Source organism: Diceros bicornis, chromosome 26 (genome assembly GCF_020826845.1).
Source record: "Diceros bicornis minor isolate mBicDic1 chromosome 26, mDicBic1.mat.cur, whole genome shotgun sequence".
NCBI classification, from domain to species: domain Eukaryota; kingdom Metazoa; phylum Chordata; class Mammalia; order Perissodactyla; family Rhinocerotidae; genus Diceros; species Diceros bicornis.
Window position 1 is genome coordinate 33,417,901 of NC_080765.1, and position 17,716 is coordinate 33,435,616.

The 17,716-nt window shown below is 38.5% G+C and overlaps 1 protein-coding gene across 5 annotated transcripts in view; it reads left to right on the forward strand.

Moving 5' to 3' along the window:
- Window positions 1–17,716, forward strand: part of SMG1 (SMG1 nonsense mediated mRNA decay associated PI3K related kinase) — a 108,506-nt gene that overhangs the window by 88,613 nt on the left and 2,177 nt on the right. For 4 of the 5 annotated variants that reach the window (XM_058569959.1, XM_058569960.1, XM_058569962.1 and 1 more), the window contains 19 exons: window positions 3–112; window positions 236–454; window positions 1,045–1,235; window positions 1,959–2,131; window positions 2,280–2,559; window positions 3,016–3,288; window positions 3,522–3,756; window positions 4,024–4,250; window positions 6,639–6,789; window positions 6,892–7,081; window positions 7,255–7,724; window positions 9,845–9,982; window positions 11,308–11,460; window positions 12,513–12,692; window positions 13,496–13,723; window positions 14,396–14,607; window positions 14,753–14,859; window positions 15,925–16,104; window positions 16,185–16,291. In XM_058569959.1, the coding sequence (XP_058425942.1) occupies window positions 3–112; window positions 236–454; window positions 1,045–1,235; window positions 1,959–2,131; window positions 2,280–2,559; window positions 3,016–3,288; window positions 3,522–3,756; window positions 4,024–4,250; window positions 6,639–6,789; window positions 6,892–7,081; window positions 7,255–7,724; window positions 9,845–9,982; window positions 11,308–11,460; window positions 12,513–12,692; window positions 13,496–13,723; window positions 14,396–14,607; window positions 14,753–14,859; window positions 15,925–16,104; window positions 16,185–16,291 (3,824 nt within the window). The remainder of the gene's footprint in view (window positions 1–2; window positions 113–235; window positions 455–1,044; window positions 1,236–1,958; window positions 2,132–2,279; window positions 2,560–3,015; window positions 3,289–3,521; window positions 3,757–4,023; window positions 4,251–6,638; window positions 6,790–6,891; window positions 7,082–7,254; window positions 7,725–9,844; window positions 9,983–11,307; window positions 11,461–12,512; window positions 12,693–13,495; window positions 13,724–14,395; window positions 14,608–14,752; window positions 14,860–15,924; window positions 16,105–16,184; window positions 16,292–17,716) is intronic. The other variant, XM_058569961.1, reaches the window with a different exon arrangement.

The window sequence follows — 17,716 nt, forward strand, 5'->3', positions numbered from 1 at the left end:
AGGTAAAAGCCTCAGAGTTCCTGAGAAAGTACCTTTTCGAATGACACAGAACATTGAGACAGCACTGGGTGTAACTGGAGTGGAAGGTGTTTTCAGGCTTTCATGTGAGCAGGTATGCTATGTTCTCTTACACCTTTTAGTGTACCTATTAAATTAACAAATCCTGTGGAATGGAAAACGACATTTTAGTGAGGAAATTGGTGACAAAACTTAATTAAAACTCTTCTGAAAACAGGTTCTACATATTATGCGGCGTGGCAGGGAGACTCTGCTGACGTTGCTGGAGGCCTTTGTGTATGACCCGCTGGTGGACTGGACAGCTGGGGGCGAGGCCGGGTTTGCTGGGGCTGTCTACGGTGGAGGTGGCCAGCAGGCCGAGAGCAAGCAGAGCAAGAGAGAGATGGAACGGGAGATCACCCGCAGCCTCTTTTCTTCCAGAGTAGCTGAAATTAAGGTGAAGCCAATGATAATAAGTCATCCTCATGTTTTTGTTAATAGAGTTAACATGTCTATAAAAAAGTTGAGTAAAACTGTTTTTCTAAATTTTTTTTGCAAGACTGTAATGTATAATACTGAAACAGCAGTGAAATAGGGCAATTTGATGTCGTCTTTTTATTAGGAAATATTTCCATACAAAGATAACGTATAGTCACGCATTCATAGGAAGTCAGTTAGTGATTTACAAAAATTATGCCTTTTTTAATAGGTTGAAATGTGTTTATCAAGGACCATTTTAAGTGTTGTTCAATTGGATAGCCTCTCGCTTGATTTTAATATCCTGGTAGCCCCAGTGATGCTAATCTTGTTTTGCGTGACATGGTGGTGGTAACTGCATGGTATTGTGGAGTTGAGTCTCAGTTTAAGGCTGTGAGAAGTGAACGCATTAGTTATCTTTGTCTGTTAAACATGGGTGATGCCATCACCCCCTCAGGTTTTGTTAAGACTTAAATAGAATAATATGTGCAAGATGTCCTTCTGACAGACATCATCATATCTCACAGTTGACCCTGTAAAAGTCTTCCTAATCATCATACCTTTCTACAGGTGAACTGGTTTAAGAATAGGGATGAGATGCTGCTTGTGCTTCCCAAGCTGGACAGCGGCCTGGATGAATACCTGAGCTTGCAAGAGCAACTGACAGATGTGGAAAAACTGCAGGGCAAACTGCTGGAAGAAATAGAATTTCTAGAAGGGGCTGAAGGAGTGGATCATCCTTCTCACACTCTGCAACACAGGTTTAAAACAGTGTTGAACTCTTTTTCTAAATATATGCCATTAAGAAGTTTCATATTTGTGTAGGCGTTGTCAACTTGAATTAGAATTATGGTAGCAACTCACATAATGATTAAAGCTCTCCCAAGCACTGCAATTTCAAAGTGTTAATGAACAAGGATTAACTTAAATTTTCTGCCTTATTATATTTAATTTAAATGTTTGAGTAATAATGGGAGATGGGTGGGTATAGTGGTTAGAACACTGAACTTGGATTCAGAAAACCTGAGGTTTGGTTTTCTGTCTGCAGTTTGTATCTGAATCCTTATTCATTTGTACAACGGCAGTTATTTCATCTACTTTGCTGAGTTTTTAAATCATTAAATTAAGTAGATCTAAGTCAGTGAATCTTGCACAGGGCAGGTGCTCATAAAGGGTAGTTGCATATGCAAGTGGCAGACACTGCCTCGGGCTCTGAGACTACAAAGATCCATCAAGCATCCGTCTTTCACCTTCAAATAACTCAAAACCTGGCAGCTGTGTTAGAGTTTTGTTTAGAATGTTGTAAGTAGAGTTGAGGGAACTGTGGAGTCAAGATAAACCAGAGAAGTATGGGACATTTGAGTAGTGCCCTCAAGATTGAAAAGGAGCTTAACAGGCAGTCCAAGTATGAGCAAGACCAGGGTCATGAAAGTACGTGGAAGAAAGAACAGCAAGTGATTTAAAAAAATTTTCCCTCCTATTAGGTATTCTGAACACACCCAACTACAGACTCAGCAACGGGCTGTTCAGGAAGCAATCCAGGTGAAGCTGAATGAATTTGAACAGTGGATAACACATTATCAGGCTGCATTCAATAATTTAGAAGCAACACAGCTTGCAAGTTTGCTTCAGGAGATAAGCACACAAATGGACCTTGGTATGGGTTGACTTATTTTAGATGTGCATGTGAGCATGTGAGTTTTGTAGTTGTGTGTTTGTGTGTGGGATTCTGGTTTGTGCTCCCTTGCAGTGACTGCTGATTTGAAATGGTTTCACCATGATTAACAATTACCTTTTACCAAAAGGTCCTCCAAGCTATGTGCCAGCAACAGCCTTTCTGCAGAATGCTGGCCAGGCCCACTTGATTAGCCAGTGCGAGCAGCTGGAGGGGGAGGTTGGCACTCTTCTGCAGCAGAGGCGCTCTGTGCTCCGAGGCTGTCTGGAACAGCTGCATCACTATGCAACTGTAGCTCTGCAGTATCCGAAGGCCATATTTCAGAAACATCGCATTGAGCAGTGGAAGAGCTGGATGGAAGAGCTCGTCTGTAACACCACAGTGGAGCGCTGTCAGGAGCTCTATAGAAAGTGAGTGGATAGCTCTTCACTTCTTTATTTCTCATTGGGCTTGGAAGCAAAGTTGTGTTCAATTGTTTAAGTGCATAGTATTTAATTTTTCTTGAAAGAAATAGTTGATAGATGGAATTTGAATGGAGTCACTTTTGTCTTGGTTTTAAGAGGATTCGAGCTCATGTTTTCCTAATTTATCAAAATGTTTTCTGAGTGTAAGAGTGGTGGGATCAGGGTAAAGAGAGCTAAACTCAAACACTGATTCTGTCACTCACTGACAAGTCATCTTTGCACGGTACTTTAGCTCTTGAGACTTTCCTATCTGTAAAATGGAAATAATGATTCCTCCTCTTCCGGGTTTGAGGATTAAATACAATATTCCATTTTCTTTCATAGCATTTTGTAAAGTGTGAACTTTCTTTACAAGCAGCAAGTGGTTGTGTTATAAACAAGCACCTCTTTTTATTTTTATAGATATGAAATGCAGTATGCTCCCCAGCCACCCCCCACAGTGTGTCAGTTCATCACCGCCACTGAAATGACCCTGCAGCGGTATGCAGCAGACATAAACAGCAGACTTATTAGACAAGTGGAACGCTTGAAACAGGAAGCTGTCACTGTGCCTGTTTGTGAAGATCAGTTGAAAGAAATTGAACGTTGCATTAAAGTTTTTCTTCACGAGAATGGAGAAGAAGGATCTTTGAGTCTAGCAAGTGTTATTATTTCTGCCCTTTGTACCCTCACAAGGTGAGCTGGCCAGCCTCTTATTGAGACCATTTCCTTGTCTTGAAAACACTGATGCATACTGAGATTTCATGTGTCTTTTGTTTAATCCCAACTTATGGTATTGTTTTACTTTCATTAGTCTTGCCCAGTGTTACAGCTGCTTTATTTCCTTTCAGATTTTGAAAGGAAATATCCTCATTTGTGTGTGAGTTTAGCTAAGCCAGTTTCACTGTACAGATACTTATTGCATTTAGGCGTAACCTGATGATGGAAGGGGCAGCTGCGAGTGCTGGAGAGCAACTGGTTGATCTGACTTCTCGGGATGGAGCCTGGTTCTTGGAGGAGCTCTGTAGTATGAGTGGAAATGTCACTTGCCTGGTTCAGTTACTGAAGCAGTGCCACCTGGTGCCACAGGACTTGGACATTCCAAACCCCATGGAAGCTTCTGAGGCAGTTCACTTAGCTAATGGAGTATACACCTCACTTCAGGTGACCACTTTTAAATTAGCTTAAATTTTATAAGTTTAATTTAGATATTGAACATTGTGTTACTTATCTCTTTAGTTCGGAAAAGCAATTTGACTTCCTCTCTTTTGAATATTGCTTAAGTAGTCACTTAAAGATCAGTGTGAGGTTTGTAGCCATAACTTGGTTACAAATGCATAAGTTTGTTCTTAATTTATGTTCTTCAGTCTCTAAATGTATAACTTAACCAAACTCAGAAAACATTAAGATATGTTTCTCACATATTTATAGGAATTAAACTCAAATTTCCGGCAAATCATATTTCCAGAAGCACTGAGATGTTTAATGAAAGGAGAGTACACATTAGAAAGTATGCTTCATGAATTGGACAATCTGATTGAGCAGACAACCGACGGTGTTCCCCTGCAGACTCTAGTTGAATCTCTTCAAGCCTATTTAAGAAATGCAGCTATGGGACTCGAGGAAGAAACACATGCTCATTACATTGATGTTGCCAGGCAAGTGAATGCTAGTTATGCTCTGTTTTCTTATGAAAGAGATAGGGGAGCCAGATAAAAGGATTCTGAGCTCTGGTTTTATTGGAAGTTTACTTTTAATTTTTGGAGCAGATGTCATAACTTATAAATGCTTATGTACATATCTTTTTTAAAAAACCTATTTTGAAATCATTCCAGATTTCACAGGAAGTTGTGAAGAACGAAGTGTGCAGGGAGGTTTTGTGCACTCTTCACCCCTTCCCCAGTGTTAGCGTCTTGCGTACCTCTAGTACGATAGCAGTGCCGTGAAGTTGACGTTGGTGCAGTCCACAAGGCTTACTAAGATTTCACCAGTTAGACATGCACTCGTGTGTGTGTGTACGTGTGTGTAGTTCCACACGGTTTTATCACATACATATGTATATCCTTCTAGTACTGTAGTTATTACACATGTGTGCACGTGCACCAGGTGGAGTGTGGTATTTTTTAAGCCAGTCCTTAGAACTCCATGGAAGCATCTGAGTCAGTTTAGTTAGCTAGTGGAGTATACATCTCACTTAAGGTGAACACTTTTAAATTAGCTTAAATTTTATAAAAGTGTTTTACAGATATTGAACACTGTATTTCTTATCTCTTAAATCCAGAAAAACAATTTGAATCTGGATCCTATAGAGGTTGGCCACTGTACCCATAGCTGAGCCCTAAGCCCTTTTGTGGTGACTCAAGACCTCTGTCTTTGGTATTCTGATGTCCACTTCACTCCAGAAAGTGTAGTTGAGAGAGTAGAAATGAATTGACCCACCACACTTCCTTCCATGGGAAAATTTAAAGATATAAGCAAGTGGAGAGAATAATATAATGAACCCTCATTTTACCAACTTTAGTAATTATCTGTACCTGGTCAATCTTGTTTAAACTGTACCACCCCAGTTATTTTGGAGCAAATATCTTTTCATTCTTAAATACTGCAGGAAGTATATATCTAAAATGTATACTAAGTTTTCTTAGTCGTGGTGCCATTATTTCACCAAAAAAGGTAAAAATAATTCCCTAATGTTTTCTGTTATTTTGTATTCAAAATTTTCCTATTTTCTCGTGTTTCTTTGTAGTTGTTTTACCATACACTCAAAAAAATGAGTGTATTTATTGTAACATCATTAACATAAATGTCAGCTAAATAGTGATTTAGATGATTTGCACAACAGCTTTATCATATTTCTAGTGTTATTTAAAAAGTGACATGTTAACACTCTATACACCTTTCTTTTTTGCTGAATTTCAGCCCTCATTTGTCTCCCCTTAATATCTAATCCAGATTCCCCTTACCCTCAAATGGAGGAATGTTTACTTTCATGCATGCTTTGGGTGACAAACTTCATGTCTGGTTCTGTTATAGCCCCTTTCTACCTTGTTTCAGAGAAATGTTTTTCGATAACCTCAAGGAAAATTTTATACCATCTTGTAGCTCTTTTTCCATTAGAAATTTCTCTGGTAGCCTAGCTTTTAAGATTCTCTTAATAGTTTTATGGCTATTTATGCGTGTGTGTGATAAAGTTGAAAATCTACTTAACCTTAGTTTTACTGATAGTAGTCGTAGGTGCTGGGAATTGTATTTTTGCTTTTTTTATATAAAATGTTTAGAATAGTGCCTGGATACATAAGCACTATATAAATCTTAAATTAATGATAATGTGAGGGGTGAATTTCTGAAGACCTACACTCAAACTATGCATTATTCAAAACTGAGCCAACCTTTTACTGTCTGTAGTTGGCTCTACCATGTAACAGTAGTGTGAACATACTTGACTGTTTTTGCTAGGTCCACCAGCCTTAGAATTGTGTGGTTATAGACATTTTTTTAAATGCTGGGGGTTTATATCATTTCACATTCTGTGTGTAAAGTGAGACTTATATAGTTCTTTTTAAAATTGTCATAATTCGGGCCGGCCCTGTGACTTAGCGGTTGAGTGTGCGCGCTCTGCTGCTGGCGGCCCGGGTTCGGATCCCGGGCGCGCCCTGACGCACCGCTTCTATGGCCATGCTGGGGCCGTGTCCCACATGCAGCAACTAGAAGGATGTGCAGCTATGACATGCCAACTATCTACTGGGGCTTTGGGGGAGAAAAAAATAAATAAAATCTTAAAAAAAAATTGTCATAATTCAAGTTTGCATAAAATTTAATCACATGAACTATTCATGTGATTCAGTTGCTAATACTGAATTGGAATTACTGACTTCACATTGGGATTGACATTAAATGCCGCTTTATCATAATACTCCTTCCTTAACGCAAAAAAGACCTTTTTTCTAGACTTTGTCTGCTGGCTGCGAGGCTTGTTGACCTTCTATGTTCCTCTCAAATTTATTACTCTTCAGTGAGGGTCTTAACTCCCTTTTCTTTTCCTCTAGAATACTTCATGCTCAATATGGTGAATTAATTCAACCAAGAAATGGTTCAGTTGATGAAACACCAAAAATGTCAGCTGGCCAGATGCTTTTGGTAGCATTTGATGGTATGTTTGCCCAAGTTGAAACTGCTTTTGGCTTATTAGTTGAAAAGGTAAATATTGACTTGGTTTTATGAATGATGCAAGTATAGTAAAGTATTTCTTCAGTGTACGAAGAGTGGAGAAATGAACTTTCTTTTCTTTCATTTACATAGTTAAACAAGATGGAAATTCCCATAGCTTGGCGAAAAATTGATATTATAAGGGAAGCCAGGAGTACCCAAGTCAATTTTTTTGATGATGATAATCACCGGCAGGTGCTGGAAGAGATTTTCTTTCTCAAAAGACTGCAGACAATTAAGGAGTTCTTCAGGCTCTGTGGTACCTTTTCTAAAACTTTGTCAGGTAATATTTCACACTTAAACGTGCTGGATTTAGTTGTGTAGTACTTTAGAAGGGGGCAGGATGGAGTAGGCTTAATTTAATTGTATGTTGATAAAATCTTAAGTTTTTAAATAAGCATTATTACCTAGTTGTAGTTTTGCATGAAATACTTGAAGAAAATTTTCCTTTTTTAGGATCAAGTTCACTTGAAGATCAGAATACCGTAAATGGGCCTGTACAGATGGTCAATGTGAAAACCCTTTTTAGAAACTCTTGTTTCAGTGAAGACCAGATGGCCAAACCTATAAAGGCGTTCACAGCCGACTTTGTGAGGCAGCTCTTGATTGGACTCCCAAACCAAGCCCTGGGACTCACGCTCTGCAGCTTCATCAGTGCTCTAGGTGTGGACATCATTGCTCAGGTAGAGGCGAAGGATTTTGGTGCTGAAAGCAAAGTTTCTGTAGATGATCTGTGTAAGAAAGCGGTGGAGCACAACATCCAGGTCGGGAGGTTCTCGCAGTTGGTCATGAACAGGGCGACTGTGCTAGCGAGTTCCTATGACACTGCCTGGAAGAAGCACGACTTGGTGCGCAGGTTGGAAACCAGCATTTCCTCTTGTAAGACAAGTCTGCAGCGTGTTCAGCTGCATATTGCCATGTTTCAAGTAAGTGCCTTTTTTTGATAATGTGTTTGCTTAAATGTAGGAATCTGAAAACCAGGGGGAGTTAATATAAAACAATTTCAAGAAAAAATTGTAAACTTCTGAATTGTGCCAGCCCAGAACAAACCCCGCTTTCTTTCCAGTTATTCCTTGTTTCTCTGTGTAGTTGAGATCATTTTGTGTGTACAGTTTATCTCCTTTGAATTAGTTTCCATCATTGTCGTATGGTTCGTATTACCTGTGTCATGAAATATTACTTGTAAATATACTTTCTAGTGATTGAATTTATTTGTTATGTGGACATGCCTCGTGTGTTGTTTAACGTATAACTAAGATTATTTCTTTTTTCTTTTTTTTTTTTTGTGAGGGAGAGTGGCCCTGAGCTAACACCTGTTGTCGATCTTCATCTTTTTGCTTGAGGAAGACTGTCCCTGAGCTAACAACATCTGTGCCCCTCTTCCTCTATTTTGTATGTGGGACGCCTGCCACAGCATGGCTGGATGAGTGGTGTGGGTCTGCATCTGGGATTCGAACCTGCGAACCTGGGCAGCTGAAGCGGAACATGCCGAACTTAATCACTGTGCCACCGGGCCAGCCCCTAAGATTATTTCTAAAGTGACTTCTGTTTCTCTGATGCTCTAATGATGTGATATCTGTCATCATTTGGGAATTGTTTTTAGAAGCCTGTTTTTTCTCCTTGATTATTTAGGGATGGTATGACAGCACAGGCTTTGGGGCTGAGGCGGATTTAGATTCAGGTATATGAACTTGAGTTTGATTTCCCTAAGGTCTGATTTCCTTATCTGTAGAGTGGGGACAGTACCTCTCGCAAAGGTTGATGAGGGTTAAAAATGATGGTCTGTGTAAGACACTAAGCACAGTATAAATTGTACCTATTTTTCTTATTTCTTTCTTTCATATAGCCTTCAATATAGTAGCTTCAAACAAGTTGTAACGCTTCAAACAAGTTGTAATATTTGGGGACTGCATTTTCCCGGGATCTGTTTTGGCACAAACAACGGTTACTCTGTATCATTTACACTGAAGCTACTTCCCAGAAGTGGGATTGGTAGTTTCTGCTCAGTGCATCGAACCAGCATGTTTCCTTCTCTTTGCAGTTTTATCATTAGCTGTTTTCTTAGCTCATAAGTTAAGAAAAGTGATATATTCACATTCTGAAATTGCATTTATTATATATTAATAGTCCTAGCACATTGGGATGTTTTTTGGTATGTTTTTTACTTCTAAAAAATGTAATGCTGAAAGTTTTTATTGTTTTGTGTATTTTGGAGTTTATTCCCTTAAAAAATTGACAACTGGGGCCAGCCTCGGTGGCCTAGTGGTTAAGTTCAGTGTGTTCCGCTTTGGTGGCCTGGTTCGGTGTCTGGGTGCAGACCTATAGCGCTCTGTTAGTGGCCATGCTGTGATGGTGGCCTACATGCTAAAAAATAGAGGAAGATCGGCATGGATGTTAACTCAGGGCAGATCTTCCTCAACAAAAAAAAATTGACAACTGTTTGGGAAACATTGTAAAAAAATTCTTCAGTTTTGTTCATCTCAACACATTTTAAGCTCTAAGCACAATGTATAACTTTTAAATTGTAGCCCAAATGTCCCTTGGGCTTTCTGGGGGCCACCCTTACAACATACAAGATGGCTTGATCACTCTGTCAACAGCTGCCTGCCCCTTTCTGTCAGTTCTAGGTTGTCTGTCTGGAGAATTCTTTCTGCTATGACTGCTGCCATTGCTTCTTTCAGTCACTTGCTTAGCCTCGATGCTAGACAGCCCTCCCCGACCATGCCTGTTCCAGCCTCTTGACTGGAGATTATCTTTTGGGGGGATTGTGTACTAGACTTTTACAAAAACTGGGAAACATCTTCACAATTACTATTTAAATGTTGCATATCACTACCAAGAAATTTATTAGCCATTTTCTACCTCAGGAAATATTTCACCTGGTGATTCCTTTGTAATGTTTCTTCTGTTACTCTTCCCTGCCCACCCCGCTTTGCTGCAGCTGGGGTTTTTTCCTCTTTTGCCGGTTCTAACTCCTCCCTCTCCTCCCTTGTTATCCAAAGGTTTTTTCCTGCTGCTTTTATTACATTTCTTTTTCTTTGAACAGTGGCAGCATGAAGATCTCCTTATCAATAGACCACAGGCCATGTCCGTCACACCTCCACCTCGTTCTGCCATCCTCACCAGCATGAAGAAGAAACTCCACACTCTGAGCCAGATTGAAACTTCAATTGCAACGGTTCAGGTGTGTTTTGTCAGACCTTCCTTCCAGCACTTCTCACTCTCAGGAAGTGCCTACACTGTAAGGAGCTGCTAGTGCTCTGTTGCTCACTCTATGTGCCTGTCCTTGGCTTCTAAGCCACAGGAGCATAATCGTTTTTTACTTTTATTTTTAATTTATGTCTTTCTTTCTTACCCTCCAAGTTAACTGAATCTTATAGTAGCACTTTATCTTGAACCAGAAGTAGAAACATACTAAATATCTCAGGTTTTTAATGAATTTGATGATTACTATGCTTTTATACATTAAGGGAACGTTGGTGATTGGAAAAACTTGAATACTTAATTTGTTTTCTGAAATGTATATAAGCAGTTATATCTGGCTTATTATTAATATCTAAGAAGCTTAAGAGGGATTTCTTACCTCTATTGTGTAGTTAATGGAATTCTGTGATGTCAAATGCAAATAAACTATTATTGACTATTTCTTTGTCATTTCAGCTACGTGTTTAATCTCATCTCCCTTTTTTAAGTATGAGAAACTGGTCTTGATGATGGTTTTATGTTGTGTATCCTTACACCTCATGTGCTCAGTAGTAACTGACATTTGTCTGTCCCTTTCATAAATTAATATTAGTATAAAATCAAGTATAACCACTGCTGTAATACTTGAAAATTTTTTAATGAAACTTTTCTGGAGCTCACTTCTTTAAAAATTGAAATACCTTTTCTCTACAGCATATTAGTCCTACTTTTCAGCGTAGGAGAATGAAATCTTGCCCTTTATTTCTGATTTTAGAGGTGTGTCTGTGAGAGAAGAAAGAGGGAAAGAAGCAGGGGAGGGAGAGCATGTGAACTCCTCCCCCTGAAGTGTTGAATAAATAATGAAATAACTTTGTTATATAAGAACTTCTTGGTGATAATCTGGATGGATTTTTACCATTATTCATAAACTTTTGAATTTGTGGGAATTGGATTTTCATCTTTCACAATCAAAAGTATAAATGGGTTTTCTCATAGATAGCACATATACAACAGTAGGAATTTGGCGTAGCAGGTGTTCTGTTTTGTTTTAAAGACTATTTTATTTAAAAGTGAAAATGAAACTTCCTTCTGCAAATTTTAAGACAGTAAACTGAAAGCCAATTCTTACCCCCCCAGATATGTTTAGCCTTAAATATTCAAAGTGAAACCAAGATTAATTCCAAAAGGTGGCTCTTAAAGGTGTTCTCTAAGTTACGTATACTCCATCCTGCTTCTTTTGAATCTCTCTTGTATTTCTATAAAATGCTCAACAGACGGGAGGTGGATAGTGTCAAATATTCACTGCAATTCTGCGGGCATTTTTAGGAGAAACTGGCAGCTCTTGAAGCAAGTATTGAACAGCGACTCAAGTGGGCAGGTGGTGCCAACCCTGCATTAGCACCTGTACTACAAGATTTTGAAGCAACGATAGCCGAAAGAAGAAATCTTGTCCTTAAAGAGAGCCAAAGAGCAAGTCAGGTATTGTGACCCACGTGTGCCATCCTTCTTTTCTGTTACAGGATTATGTAACTGATTGGAAGTTACATCTGGGATAACTAGGGGTAGCTTGAGAGCCCACCTCTCGTCACAGCACTGTTTGAGCTCACGGCCCTGGACCCTTATTGTCTCCCAGTTAAATGTAAATATAAATAAATATATTGTGGATTCAGCCTCTGTTGGAAAATAAAGAGTTTAATTCCATATTTGTCTGAAGTTCTCTTTATATGCAACTAAGGTGATCCAAAGATTGGAATATTATTTCTTCCACGTGGCAATAAAATGTTTTATGACTTTGGGTTTTGCCAGAGGTTGTGGATTAACTTTGTTGTGTTTGAAGGAAAAACAGAAACAAATATTATATAATTTTCAGACACAAAATTAGGCTAATATAATTCCCATATACTCATCACCAAAATTTAATAATTATACACCTAAGTCCTATTTTATTTCCTCTATACTTACTACTCCTCCTTCCCGTTCCATATTTAATGGAAATCCCAAATATGCTTTCATTTTATCTAAATATTTCGGTATATATCTATAAAAATAAGGACTATTTAAGAACATAATCACAATACTCTTATCATACCTTAACAGATGTACTTAATATTGTCAAATTCCCAATTAGTATTTTGTGATCTTTATTGTAAAGTTAGGCAGGAGTAGAAGCAGAAGGAGAACATTTCAAATTGAAATTTGGACATAGAACAAACACATTGCAGGTGAAGATGATAACAGGTGTATTATGGAGTAAGTTTTCTATGTAAAAACAATCATGTAGATGATACATTTTTTCTATGTAAAAACAATCATGTGGATGATACATTTACCTAATTATACATATGTGCATTTGGCCATCTCAGACCAAACAGCATCACCAAAAAAATGAGCATCGATTTACAGCCTTTATAAGGGTTAGGTCTGTTTCTAGTCCTGAGTTCTGGAAATGAATAGGTAGTATTTTTTCGTGTCATTAATTGCTTCTTTTTTCCTCATTGTGGTGGTTCCATTTCTCTTTTGCTTCTTCACAGGTCACTTTCCTCTGCAGCAATATCATTCATTTTGAGAGTTTACGAACTAGAACTGCAGAAGCCTTAAACCTGGACGCTGCATTATTTGAACTAATCAAACGGTGTCAGCAAATGTGCTCATTTGCATCACAGTTTAACAGTTCGGTCTCTGAGTTAGAGCTTCGCTTATTACAGAGAGTGGTGAGTCTTGCATCTTGGTGGGAGTGAGGAGACTTGGTGATTAAAATGATAAGGCCAATGTTATACCCTCAAAATCAATTTAATATATTCACTCAGTTTACGTTTTTTGAGTGTGTACTGTACATAAGATGTTGTTATGAGGGGGTACAACAGTGATTAAATTTTGCTTTTAGCCCCCAAGGAACTTATTATTTACACAAATAATACAACGAATGAAAAAGTGGGAAGGATTCTCAGAGCTACAACCAGAAGTACTGTGGAGATTCAAAGGGGAGGAGAAAGACAGTGTACAGCTGATGACTCTGATGCACTGAAAATAGGGTAGCAGGCAGAGGGCTGGTGGAAGATGAATGCTGGACAAGTGAGTTAAGTCCAGAAGTATCAAGTTGATAGATTTGGCATTTATATTTTGTGAGAAGGCTTTAGGCTATGTATTAGGAAGCTCTGGTTTCACTTTAAAGAGTGATTTACAGTGGGTTTAGGGTCTTGGATATGGATCATCTTAGTTATTCCAGATATATTTCTTAGGTCTTAACCGTAAAGCGTTTCTTCCCTGTATGATTACACAGAAAAGTTGAAAATCTTAGTCTGTATTTCATAGATTGTTTAAATTATTAAGTATTATTTAGTAGATAATTAAGTCCTGACTCAGCAGCTGAGGTTCTTTGTATCAGCTTGAGTTACTAATACCTTTTGATGATGATGAAGAAGAAAAGAATCTTCTATTATTCCAGCTGATACTTAAAAATCAAACAAATGCTTGTTCTATTACTTAAAATCAAACAAATGCTTGTTCTATTTAGGACACCAGTCTTGAACATCCTATTGGCAGCTCTGAATGGCTTTTGTCAGCACACAAACAATTGACCCAGGATATGTCTACTCAGAGGGCAATTCAGACCGAGAAAGAGCAACAGATAGAAACGGTCTGTGAAACAATTCAGAATCTGGTTGATAATATAAAGACTGTGCTCACTGGTCATAATCGGCAGCTTGGAGATGTCAAACATCTCCTGAAAGCAATGGCTAAGGTAAGACTAATACCATTGACGCACAATTAGTGCCTCCTTTTATAAAATTACAGGTAGTTTTCTTTATGGGAAAATAATGACATAAATAGAAACAATTTCTCTCGGGTCACATCTTCCAATTTGTTTATGACTACATTAATTTGTGTTTTCATCACCTTTTTTAAAAGCAAGTAGTGGCATTCTGCTTTTGTACACAGAAAAACTGAGGCTTAAAGAAATTGATTCACCTAAAGTCACGTAACTTATAATGGAGCTGAAACTTGAACTTAGTCTCAGAGTGTTTAGATCTCCAGTCTCTCTTTGTCCTCCCCACCCATACCCCCAAACTCATGTAGTTTGCCTCCAAAATGAATGAAATATTGTATCTTCCTTCCAGTATCCTGCTTAATCTAGATGGTAAGGAAACTGAGCCCCCAGGAAAGGCTAAATTACTTCATCGTTACAAAACAGTGAATCATTTAATTTTAGGATTTATTTTTACGTGCAGTTTTTATTTTGTACTGGAAAGAAGATTCGTATAGAAAAGGAGTTCTTAAATTAAATTGTAATAAGCAGATGAAACACATTGATATTTGAAAAACACTTATTACGTGTTATTCAAAAGGTGACTGTCTTAAGAGTAATTACTGAAACAAATAGCGTTTTTCGTAATGATTAATATTTTAATTCTAGGATGAAGAGGCTGCTCTGGCAGATGGTGAAGATGTTCCCTATGAGAACAGTGTTCGGCAGTTCTTGGGTGAATATAAATCATGGCAGGACAACATCCAGACGGTGCTGTTCACATTAGTCCAAGCAATGGGTCAGGTCCGAAGTCAGGAACATGTTGAAATGCTCCAGGAAATAACTCCCACCTTGAAAGAACTGAAAACACAAAGTCAGGGGTAAGAATGCCTTCTGGCCTAAATGTGAGCAAAACATTTGGCATAGTAGGTTTTGTTTATTTAATTTTTTTTAGTTTTGTTCATACAAGTAAGTAGTTATCTGATAAAGCATTTCATAAATAAGCCATTTTATTTTGTATTTCAGTATCTATAATAATTTAGTGAGTTTTGCATCACCCTTAGTCACCGATGCAACAAATGAATGTTCGAGTCCAACATCATCTGCTACTTATCAGCCATCCTTTGCTGCAGGTAGGACTTCCCTGCTTCAGAAATCTTGTTCTGTCAATAACCTACATGTAGGTGCTGAGAGGTTTAATTGTACGATAAGTGTCTAATACGTTTATAGTCATCACCTTTTTAAAGGGTTTCCCCAAACTTGGTCATGTCTCAAACTGAACACAGTTTGGCTTAATTTAAAAAGTCCTTATGTGAGAGAGTAAAAATACCATGTGTTCAAATACTTTTTAAATAATTTATGATTATAAAATATATGCCTTTTAAGGAAATTTAGAAAAATAATTCATAGAAAAATTTGTAATTGCATTCCAACTAGAGGTAAAACCGCTGTGTGTTTGTTGATTTATTTCTCTGGATGCATGCACACACATACAAATTGGGATCATTCTGTGAATGCAGTTTTTGTTGCCTTTTCCCATTTAATATTGAATTGATAATTTCCATGTCATTAAGTAATCTTTTTAAAGATGACTTAATAGGGCTGGCCCGGTGGTGTAGTGGTTGAGTTTGCGTGCTCCGCTTCGGCAGCCTGAGGTTCACAGGTTCGGATCCTGGGTGTGGGCCTATGCACTGCTTATCAAGCCATGCTTTGGCAGGCGTCCCACATATAAAGTAGAGGAAGGTGGGCACTGTTGTTAGTCCAGGGCCGATCTTGCTCAGCAAAAAGAGGAGGATTGGCAACAGATGTTTAGCTCAGGGCTAATCTTCCTCACCAAAAAAAAAAAAAAAAAAAAAAAAAAGAATGGCCAAATTTAATTTGCCACTCTGTGACTTCACCATATTCATCTTGCATTGTTGGACAGTTACAAATATTTACAGTTTTTTGATGCCACAACAAGCCAGTGAGCAATCATTGTACAAATTTGTAACTGAATGTCTAACTGTTTAGGCTATATTTTTAGGAGAACAATTTTCTATTTCAAAGGATAAAGACTTTAAGCTTGTAAAATCATAATCTGTTTTCAAGGCTGTATATTTGTAGTTGATGATTGAGAGAGCACCGCCTTGCTCTCTCCTCTTTGTCTTCCTCCATTTTCTGCTTACATGTAAATTGAATCACCAACTCTTTCCCTGCAGCAGTCCGGAGCAACACTGGCCAGAAGACTCAGCCTGAGGTCATGTCACAAAATGCTAGAAAGGTGATTCAGAAAAATCTTGCTACATCAGCAGATACTCCACCAAGCACCATTCCAGGAACTGGCAAGAGTGTTGCTTGTAGTCCTAAAAAGGCCGTCAGAGACCCTAAAACTGGGAAAGGTAATTAGTTAGAATAAAGATGCCTTAAATATTTATACAAAATGGTGGTTTGACTTACATTTGTCTCCGTTGCTTCATAGCTGTGCAAGAGAGAAACTCGTATGCAGTGAGTGTGTGGAAGAGAGTGAAAGCCAAGTTAGAGGGCCGAGACGTTGATCCCAATAGGAGGATGTCAGTTGCTGAACAGGTGACTGGTTGTTTAAACTTAAGCTACACATTTTCTTGCAGCTGAAACAGTATAGGTTTGAAGATCCCCTCACCCATATCCTTGGTAATTCATCAAGAAATGAGGAACTTAAATCTATTTTCAGGATTCAGAAGATTTTGAGTAACAGTTCTGGAATTGTCAAATAGTTACCATTTTACTCTGACTCTACCCTTATTAGCACTTTCCTTTCTCCCCAGCCCTCTTTTAACAGAAATTTAAGGTGTGTCTTGACCCTCTCTCCTCCACCAGAGGACAGTTAATTTGCATTTTAAAGAGGAATATCTGAAGGTTTCAGTTAAAATGAGGATGACATTTTGGGTACAGGAACAGTATCTGGGGCCGGCCTGGTGGCGCAGTGGTTAAGTGAGCACACTCTGCTGCGGTGGCCCAGGGTTCGCAGGTTTGGATCCCGGGCACGCACCAACACACCGCTTGTCAGGCCATGCTGTGGCGGCATCCCATGTAGAGTGGAGGAGGATGGGCACAGATGTTAGCCCAGGGCCAATCTTCCTCAGCAAAACGAGGAGGATTGGCAGATGTTGGCACAGGGCTGATCTTCCTCACAGAAAAAAAAAACAGTATCTATAAAGTGTTCTTTGGGTGTCAGTTTATTACTCTGATTTTTTTCTCATTAGTGTTATTAAAATTGTGTATATAAATTTGAGAATTCTTTTCCCGCCAGCTGTTTATTTTGAAAATTTTCAAAGCTACAGGAATGTTGTAGGAATGCTCATATACTCTTTACCTAGACTTGGTAAACCAGTTGTTCACATTCCTATGTCTGCGTCATCTTTGTGTATATATGTGTGCATACACACAGGTTTTCAGAACCATCTGAGAGGTAGGTAGACATCATAACACTTCCTGCCTACATAGTTAAGCATATGTCTCCTAAACAAACATTGTAATCCATAGCTACAGTACAATTCTACGGTTATCAACTCTGGAAACTTAACATTGATGTCAGCATTGACTGTTACCTAACATTCGGTCCATATTCAGATTTCTCCAATGTCCCTTATTGCTTAGTCCTCCTCTCTTTAAATCACTCTCCCCGCCATCCCCCCCCCCCCCCCAATATAAGATCTACTCAGGGCTCCTCCTGCATTTCATATACTTGTTCTTCTTTTAGTCTCCTTTAATATCTAGACTAGTTCCCAAGCCCTTTTTCTTCTGTCTTTTATGACATTGACATTTTTGGTGTGTCTAGATCAATTGGTTTGCAGAACGTGCGTCAGTTGGTATTTGTCTGCTATTTTCCTCATAATTAGATTCGAAATTAACATTTTTGGCAGGAATACTATGTCAGTGATATGTCCTTCTCAGAACTTTACATCAAGGGATACATGTCACTTTGTGCCATCTTTGGTGTCACTACGTTAGATCACTTGGTCAAGGGTAGTG